Source organism: Stigmatopora argus, chromosome 6, assembly GCF_051989625.1.
Source record: "Stigmatopora argus isolate UIUO_Sarg chromosome 6, RoL_Sarg_1.0, whole genome shotgun sequence".
In the NCBI taxonomy this organism is placed as follows: Eukaryota; Metazoa; Chordata; class Actinopteri; order Syngnathiformes; family Syngnathidae; genus Stigmatopora; species Stigmatopora argus.
This window is the reverse complement of record NC_135392.1, coordinates 8191955-8202131: the sequence shown is the minus strand read 5'-3', so window position 1 is coordinate 8202131 and position 10177 is coordinate 8191955. Positions and strand designations below refer to the sequence as shown.

At 37.0% G+C, this 10177-nt stretch overlaps 1 protein-coding gene across 2 annotated transcripts; it reads right to left on the bottom strand.

Moving 5' to 3' along the window:
* Position 1: 1 nt before the first annotated feature.
* On the bottom strand, positions 2-9440 carry LOC144075123 (matrix remodeling-associated protein 8-like). Of its 2 annotated transcripts, XM_077601891.1 has the most exons (12): positions 9185-9440; positions 8597-8620; positions 7997-8296; positions 7452-7553; positions 7236-7369; positions 6994-7173; positions 6360-6501; positions 1535-1690; positions 1229-1253; positions 718-806; positions 582-650; positions 2-522 (listed from the first exon to the last, which is right to left on the bottom strand). In XM_077601891.1, exons 1-12 carry the CDS (start codon positions 9234-9236, stop codon positions 500-502), a joined length of 1296 nt encoding a protein of 431 aa, XP_077458017.1. In that variant the 5' UTR covers positions 9237-9440; the 3' UTR covers positions 2-499. The 2 variants fall into 2 exon arrangements, with proteins under 2 accessions (XP_077458017.1, XP_077458016.1); XM_077601890.1 differs by having other exon boundaries at positions 2-650.
* Between the last annotated feature and the right edge of the window lie 737 nt (positions 9441-10177).

Below are 10177 nucleotides of genomic sequence, written 5' to 3'. Positions count from 1 at the left end.
ATAGTTTTTCAGAATCATTTATTCATACACGTTTATAAACAATCCACAACTTAAAGCATCGAGCAGTATTTGCTTTTGTAACTAAGATAGAGAGCAACTAACTGGAAGAGAAGAAACTCTTCTGTTTTTTTTTTTCGATACAAGAAAACAACAGCAGAATGTTAAGTGACATATTTCAAAGCTGTAACAGAAATCTTTACAACTAGTCAGGTGCCTTTTAAAATACAGTACGTACTGCACTTGCATTTAATTACATAAAGATGGCACTGTAGTACTGTAGTGTTGAGTAACATGTGATGATGAATCAAACTTTCATTGTTTTTGTGGCTTTAAAAACAAGAAGGCTTGTTTTTGTGTGTGGTTTGGATGCAACCATTTTTGGCACACACACTCACACACTCATACACATATCTATGTAGTCCCCCTCGTCAAGAATCCCCAGCATTTTGGGCGTGATGAACAGCCTCTGGACCAGCCAATGACCCCACAGTTATTTCTTTCACTTGCAGCACTTTTGCATCTCTACAAAAGTGAAATCACTTGTTACGATGCAGTTATTTTTGTGTGTTTACATTTTCTACCTTTATCCAGATCAACGACTTTTGTTGGCGCATTCATGTTGACTTCTTTCAGCAGGTTGTTTTTAAAATCTTCAAATGACATGAGAGGAAATTGATCACACTCTGCTGCATACATACTGAGTTTATTTTCACTCACCAAGTCTGTCATCCGGCTCCCTGATGGGGATGGCTGCCTCTGTGACCTCCATCTCAAACTCCTCTGAGCCTCTGTGACTTCTGTTGGACCTAACATAAAGGTATTATGTTCAGAATTTAAGCAAATCCATCCATTCTCTGTATTGCTTATCCTCCCGGACTCAAAAGTGAATTGGAATTTAACTGCCTTCACTTTAGCCATTCATTCTTTGACGTTAAAACTGGATAACAGTTTACAATTTCACTTAAATGTCCAAAGTTTGTTCCAAATGCTGCCATTCACCTAATTAACATGTAACACAAATTTTCTTTTATCTCTTGTAAGCTTCACAGTTCATTTTATGAAGCTGCAATTCCTTTTATTGTTTTGCCAGTCACATAAGATGTTAACATGTATAGTAAGGAACCCGTAAATTATTTTTGTAAAATGAATTTGTGAATTTTGTTTTAAAAGTGAGGCTCAACAAGCCCAGTTATTGTTAAATATGTGATATGTCACAGTAAATACCCACCTCGTCGATTCCACTGAATACAACTCTGAAATAAGAAGAAAAATGAGTGTGAGGAATAAAATGTTGGCTATCAAAATAATCACCATGAGTTACTAATTACTGCATGTTAATCATTTTAATTTGTTTTTATTTATTCTGTTAGAGTAGCACAGGGAGTGTTAAACCTATACTTTATATCTAATTTGATCAATAATATCTCACTGGTTACCAAATGCATTTTTAAATAGTACAATACGAACTGTTAAAAATGATTGCAACTTTTAAAAATACAAATTCATGTGTATGTTATTTTAATGTTCTTCAGACCTGTTTTACGTCTGCGTGTGATGAGGATAATGATGAGGACAACAAATGCCAGAAGGAGGAATGCGGTGAGGACGAATCCCAGCGGCAAGAGAAAGTGATGTCTTTGTTCGGGTATCACAACGGTGATGACCTGTGGTGAGTCCCCTTTATTGACATCTGAAAGGAGAAGAAAACAACCATTGGCTTATCACTCAATAGAACAATTTGGCATGACGTGGAATAACCCCCTACACACACATTTTAATGTCATAAACAACACTCGCCAATGTAAGAGGAAGTAATTTCCGGTAATTTCCATCTGTGTGTCAGGCAGAATAAATAAACTCTTACATAATGGAAGTTCTATGAGCTGGTAGAAGTTACAGTTATAGCCACCGGCTGCCATGAATGTGAAAGAACAATAGACACTGTGTTAATAGAAAAAATATATACATATATTATATATAGGATTTGACACTAAGTTCATTTCTTGTTGTCTATATCTGCATAGCATTAAACATTATGTAAACATCGACAGAGATAAATAAACAACAATTATAGACACGAAAATTGTTTCACTGCGGTTAACAGGATTTTTCAGTCATCCAATCATCTTGGATTTTTCCACCGTAACCAAGGATGTTTCTGAAAATTACTTATTACAATAATACTGTAGCCAAAGTAATAATACATTGAAACTCTGCAGTCTTTTGATTATTTTTATGTGCTCATTGTGCTAACATAATTGTAGATAGAAAAAGTCCCTGTGAAACAATATTTGAGAGAGCTCAGAGTTTTTTTCCTTAAAAAAACAGTTGACTACCTTCACTTGGACTCGTTATTTTTTTCTGGGCATGATTCATTGAATGTCATCAGGTCTTTTGTTTGCTTAATGTGTCATTTTTTGGGTTCATATACACATTTATGGAGTTCTACAAATGGACCAGATCAATTGTTGTTGCTGTCTGCCAATGAGCCTGAATCATATTCAAAGTTTGCCACCCGTGCACTGTAAGCTTACCAAAGATTTTTTAATTTACTTTACACATGATTTTTAGTCCAAACATTGGGTAGCATCAATACAGCTTCTTTGTTCTTCAAACACTCATATCCTGACTGTACTAAAATGTTGAGCTCATTTCCCGTTGGGATAAATAGCAGACTTGTATGAGGTTAAGAAGTTCACACTCAGCATATGCGAGCCAAAAGCAAACAGTCCGCCATATGACACACAGTTCTCTGCAGTCAAACCAAAAAAGATGACGAATGACAGTGAAAGAGAGAGCATATACTCCTCTGCTTGAATCTTGGATTGTTCAAAAGTGGATCCTTTTGTCTACTTTTTAGTTTGCCACCAATCCAATATGAATATGAAGATGAAGCTACAATGGTATCCTTTTGTATTACATTACCGCATACATACTTCAATGGAAAATACTTGCCATCTTGGCATAATTGGTTAAACAGCCTTTGTGCTCATACTCGTATTACATCAAAAGTCAGTGCCATTATACCACATTGGTAGGTGGACATCAGCTTAGCTCATGTACTAATCATTTATGCTTTGCTGAGTACACTTTTTCCTTCTTCTAACAAAGTTAACTTGTTTAAAGATACACTCGTCGATGTCAGTATTCATAAAACTTCATATCCTGGCTGGTATTCATATTTAACATTCATCCTTCTTTAAAGTACAGGGCCATACAACAAAATTATGGCTGATAAATGAATACATTCAACAACATTTACCAGGAAAAAAAGAAAAACCTCAGCTCAAAACTCTAGTTTAATTTTTTCTCCTCTTCTTAAAATTCTCCGGGTATAAATTGAGCAGCATTGGCGTGTTGCTTCTTAGCCTGAGCATGATAGTACCTCTATTTTATTGTCGAATTAGGGCCCCTCTTATACAAGTATCGATGCAAAACTATACACCCCAAATTTGCTCAACTTAAATTTTGATAGCAATGCACCGTTTATATTTGTGATGGTAGAAATGCTACTCTGATTGCTTTTACATCTGATGCATCACAGGAGGATAAATGAAAGAAGAGATGAGCCACGTCCTATTCTCTCCCAGTCTTATTTTCATAAAAGCTGCTTCGTGCACTCAACTTTTTATATTTTGACTTTTCCGACCAAAAATACTTTCCCCTCCGAATGAAGACGGGAAAATAAACCTGGGCATGTGGTATTCCAACAGGGAGGGAGGGGTGCTCCAGTTAGCTTTCCAGCTGTCAACAGGAGCCAAAGTCAACATGGCAGTAGACAGTCAGAGAAAGGGGGGCCAGGGGGTGGGAGATATCAGATGATCAGCTTTTAGATCACTCTGTGCATTTGCGTCCAACTAACTGCAGTATTATTATAAAAGTGGAACCTCCAAAAGTGATTTTTTACCTTGTGCATTTGGGAATTTTACTAAAGATGCAGTAACCATGGAACCATCTGCCTAGAAAATGAATGCTAATAAAATAGCAACATATTTAAACTAGAAACCCTGAGCAGCTGCTTGCTTTGTTAAACTGCATTTTAAAAAAATGAGTGATTTAAAACCAGTGTGTGACAAATGGATGGAAAGTGTGCTGTAATCCTTCATCCTTTTTGTATTTTGATTTGAGACATGGGAACTGGAGGGTAAAATGCTTATTTTGTTGTTGTTGCTCTTTTTAGCAATTGTCATTGTTTCCTAAATGGCTTCTTCCTAGAATGTCTTATTCTAAGAAGTAAATTACCACAATTTCGAAGAGTAAAAAAACGATGTTATAGTGTAAATTTGAGCTGGTAAAATACAGGGGAGAATTGAAATAGGTCAAAAATGATAATACAAGAATAACACAGGGCATTTTGCTGCATTGATGTGGAAAAATGCAGAAAATACAATAAAAAATTAGAACAACAAACATTTCACACTGTTTTTGTGACACTAAATTAAAAATAAAATGATATTAGTGAAGAAAAGGCAAAGAACTCAGATATTGTAGTGATTGGATCCCTTCAAAATGAACTAAAATAGTTTGCACATGAGTAGACATTTTTTTTTTTTTCTTTCAAAAGCCTCAAGGTTTTTTGAACTGTTAATACATTTCCTCCACCTAGTTTGTTTAAAGGCCTCAATTCCAGCAGAACACAAAATTCTCCAAAGAATGAGACAATCGACTCCATGTGTCACTTGTGATGTTCTTTTGATTATAAGGAGTGTTGTGTTTACATCAAAATACCTTTTGGCTCTATGGCCGAAGGTTTTAACCTTGGTTTCATTAACTTCACATGATTTCTACCAAACAGATGTTGGGGGAAAAAAAGACTGAACTCAAAAGATCAGGGAAGAAAAGCTTGGCGCAATTAACCTTGTTTAATGTATCATACCACAAAAACGTAGCTAGTTTTATAACAGGTGGGTGTAGACTTTTTATATCCACTGATGATGATCTATGGGCCAGTACAGATTTAACTTTTCTTCTTTTTACTTAAAAAATGTTTTACTTGCTGTTGAACTTGTACGAGCGATTAAGAATGTTAACATGTTACTTTCCTTCAAGGATTTATGTTTGTGTCTGGATTATATTTTGTTTTGGTGTGATACTTCTAATCCCTCTGGGGGAAAATAATCTTTTTCATTTAATTGAATCATACTTGAAAATTTGTTTTTAGAGGAAGGATAGAGGTTTTGGCTGAGAGGGGAGGATTAATTGTGAGGGCAGAGATGCATCAACTACTGTGGATAAAATTCCAGTGGAATGAGATCATATTGGCACACATGCCTCGCCTGTCCTCTACCGCCCACTTCACACACTTGACAAATGCTGGTAAAAACACACACATACACACAAACGCACATCCAACCACAGGAATTTGTCCGGAGCCGTCTCAATGATTTTGCCACATCTAACATTAGTAGCTCCAACTCAAAACAGACCGACTCCATTCACTCTTAATCTCCTCTCCTTTCCTACATTGAAAAATGTGATCTCATAAATGTGCACATCAGGAGAAGAATGTGGTTTGTGTTTAATAAACAACATTACTTCCTGTAACACCCAGACTAACACACAAACAGACTCATTAGGAAGAAAATTCAATGAGAAAGTTTGTTTTAGGAAAGAGTAAGCAAGGTCTTTCTTGGTGAATGGGGAGTGTCTGTGTGTGTGCGTGTGAGTGTGTGTGTATGTGTGGTTTTGAGGGAACTGGAGTCAGTCAAGCTGAGGTAGCAAGAAAAACAAATGAAATAAACAGAAATGGGGGCTTTCTCACGCTGGGAAGATGGAAGGTGAAGTCGCAGGAGTTGGACACAAAAGACAAAAATGAGGTGGAGAACAGATGTGAAGTTTTGTTTTTCTTTTTGCTCTTAATTGCACTTGAGATACTTCAAGACCAAGTCTGTTAAAGCACTCATACTGACCTGAACTGTGTGGTGTGCATGCGTGGTTGTGTGTGTGTGTGAGAGAGAGAGTAGAAGTGAGAGGGAGTGAATACATACTGGTGAGTAATCACTTTTACAGAACCAAGTTTCTCTGGGTCATTTTAAGGGAAAATATGCATTTCTCTGAGTTATTGATAACTAAAGTGAGTTAAAATTTTAATGTAGGAAGACCACCTTGACGCTCCCATTCTATCACAAAGAGCATAAAAAGTATATTGTAGTAAACATGCTGCCAGATTTGTTATTTTAAATACCACCTAATTGAAAAATGGTGAAAATAATATAATAAATGGTTAAATAGTTTGTTTTAATTCATGATTTGCTATCCAATGTTTTCTGGTTCATTTAAAAATAGATATTAAGTCATGCATTTTTTTTCTATGACACATCAGTAGAAAAACAAATACAATAATGGTGGCAATCGCTTACCTTTGTCTGCACTAGGCATTGCTTTGGCTGTAACTGTGGCGTGAATCACTGGAGATTCCACGTTGACCTGAAATTGTCTCCTCTCATGCAAACCACAGTAATGATGATGGAGATGACATGAGTACATGCCTTCATCAGTGGCCTAAACAGTTCAAATGCAGGAAAAAAAGCATGTTCAATAAGTCCGTTATCAACTACATACACTTTGTGTAAAAATACATTAGTGTAAAAGTGAACTAGGTCTCTAGTATCTTAAGTATTACAAGAATCAAAGAAAACATTTTCTGAACCACTTATCCCCCCAAGCAGCCCGAGGGGTGCCGGAGCCTATCTCAGCTAACTACTACAGGGCTTATCTACAGATGGTTCCTTCCAAATGGGACAGAGTATTTTTTATAAAAGTGCCTCCAGACACATGACGTACTGTTTGTTTTAGTTTACAGTATTAGTGTTCCGCTATTTTAAACATAATGAAATATTTGCCCCAATAGAGCAATAAAGCAAGACTTGACAAGAGCTGCGTGAATAAGGAAACGTCTCTGGAATCGGCGTAGAGCAGTAAATGTGCAACCGTTTTACTCTTAGTATTACTGTACATCATTTGAAACAATAAACACTTGCGCTTTTGGTGTACCTGTAAATCAGATATAGTGAGTGAGAAGTCTCCCTCTGTAAAGGCTTGGTTACTGATGTTCATTTTTCTTCGGAGGAACGAGGCGCCGTAGCTACGCTGCTCGCCCGAGGCGTACAGGTCCACTAGGCGGTCTACGCGATCGTGGTGGATTCCCGGAAATTGAAGGTCCCAGTGAACCACCTGTGGGCCAACAGGGTTTTGGGTCATTTGGGTCACACTGCCAAAGATAATGTCAGGCCCACCTGCTGATTCTCCTCCTCGTTGCTCCAGTCTGTCCACACGTTTCTCCTGTTGACACACGGCAGCACCACGGTGCTGCCCAGTAGAACCACGAACACCGCTTTTTGGCCATCCCAGAAGCGCTGCTCTTTACGACCTGGAAATGCAGATCGGAAAGGTCATCAGTCCGCTTTATCACGTCTTTGCGTTTCGCATCAGACCGGGAGATGGTGACATACGTGATTTAGTGACATTCAGTTGAACCCGGACCGTCTCGTATATGTGGCAGTAGAGATGATGGAGATTGCAAGAGTACAGACCTCTGTCGTTCATTGTCACGTCTAATAACAATTCAAATGATTTAGTATTAGGAAAAATCATTGACATAATTAAAAAACTAACTTATATGCCACCTTTTGAACAGCAAACACCTGCCAGTGACTTATGATGTCCATGTACATAGGAAGGATGTCAAACAATGATATAACAGATGCAAAATTTGACAATTTTGATTAACATTTTGCATTTCTGTCAAATTAATTTCTATCAATTTATTGTTACACCCCTATACGTGCGCCTGGTGTTTTTCTCTAACAATAAATCACTGTAGAAAATAGCTGAATGCAAATTTATTGTAAAAAAAAGTCCTAAAATAATGGTAGGATAAAAGATGCTTGTTTAAACAAAAGTTGACATTTCAAAGTCACGGTTGTTCAAGAGTTACTTTAAAAAAATAAATACTTCTATAGCAATCCATTCATGCAGCAGAGTTTGTGAGTCTGACCTTTGATGAACAGAGAGAAGTTCCCATCCTTGAAGGCTTTTTGACTAAGGCCAACGCGTTTCATGTTGTACGAGTTGTATATCCTCTGCTCTCCTGCGGAGTACATGTCTAATATTCTCTCCATGGCATTGTCCGCATGAGGCCGGTACAGGTCCCAGTGCACGACCCTCTGTCTGTCTCTCTGGTTGTCCCTGGTCCACACCATGCGACCACTGACGCACTGCAACGTCACGGTAGAGCCGGCCGGGGCGCTCACATTGTAGCCAGGTACTATACTGCTGCTATCTGATTGACCTTGCACTGAGGGCCACACAAAATGACATGAGATGGTGAAACAAAACTTTTCAAAGTGTCGAGACATTTGTAACATTTTACTTCAGCTCATTGAAAATTTCCCTCTACACTGTTAATGGAACACTTTCTGCATGTTAATGTACTCGTTAACACATTCTCTGGAGACTATTTCCTGGAAAAATAAATGACTCGTTTTGTGTTGAGTTTGGTCAGCAATTTGGAAGAACTTTACAGTTCTCAAATATCGCAGACTTTGAAAAACTGTCGGTACACACATGCACAGACACACAAACAGCTGTAACGCACCTGCAGTGAAGAAGATCGCAGAAACTGAAAAACAACCACAGTTGAATTACATTAACAGTCATAATTATCAATATTCCAATATGAGATGTAGTAATCGCAGAGATTATATTGTCACTCTATAATCATTAATTGTAACTAATAAACCAGTTTTTTTGCTGCTGGTCCAGCCTGCTTAAAATCAAATTGTGACCTACATACTAAAATGAGTTTGATATATTGATATATTTGGAACAGAGTGGACTCTGGATCAGTGTATTTTTATGAAAGCATTTTATAACAGTATCTTAACAATGCTTGCTCATACCTAATTGACAAATATACATGTATTTATGCTTAAAATTGTCATTTTCTTTAAATTCACTTCATGTTGATGTTTTGTTATTAGACAAAAACAACAAATCCAACCACTGCTTTCTAAACTGTGAATGCGCATTAGTTTTATAGTTTTCTTGACATTTACATTTTTATGCACATTGCAATAAGGCTTCCTGACAACAACAGTAATATAAAAAAATTCATTATTTGGTTCCATAGACAGGTACAGTGATAATGCAAAAAAAAGAAAATGAAGACGGCAGCCACACTTACTGTGTATCAAAAACAGAGCCTGGAAGATGATGTCCACCCAGTGACTCTTCATGTTGATTTGTTTTGTTGTTGTTGATTTCTTTTTAATAGTACAACTGTGTTTTCCAGGTTGAATTATACCCCCGTGTGAAGGAGAAAAAGAGCAATTAGTCTTATTTATCCATCAGCCAACACGACTTGCCAATGTTTCAAGTTTTTAAAGAAGCACAGCTGCACTAAAGACTGCTCAAAACCAAAGTAAACTGTTCCCACTTGGAGAAATGAAACCTGACACAAGCAAACCCCTCCTCTCAGATCTTTACTCCAGACATCCCACAGAAAGTTATGTCATTTTGGGGTACTTTTATGGTTTAGTGTTGACTTTGACTTCTATACATCTCCTTACTGTAATCATCAGTAAGACAATTCATCAAACTGGGGGGAAAACCCTTTAAAATTGTGAAAATTGGCTTTGTTTTTTTGTGGTTATTGTATTCTTGTTTTGGACAAATTGTGGAAAAAATTGAGTACTGAACTATTGTTGGCAGCAATATGTTACGTGCTGGAAATGCATATTACGATTTGAAGTATCTGATCAAATTATGAGGTATATTTCATTTCAGATTCATAGGTTGCATAACTCTTGAACTATACGTAGTTGAATTCAAATAAGACTATTGCAAGATGCATTGATCCATTTACCCAAATCTACACAAATGGAGATTATGCACATTCCAAGACTTGAATCCAGAACCTCTCAAGTGTGGGACAGAGCTCTAAACCACTACTTCACTGGTCTGCTTGATTGTTTATGTTGTTGTTACCGTCCATCCACTGTTTTTATTCATTTATTTTTGGGGAGTAATCAAGTAAAGGAAACAGCGCCACCCTGTGGATGTTTTGAAGCGGAACATATTCATATTAGTCACCATACTTTTTTTTTTTTTAATTATCAATGCTAGCACTAAAATAAAATTTAAATAAAAACGACCCAGTGTGTTCATTTTATGTAAT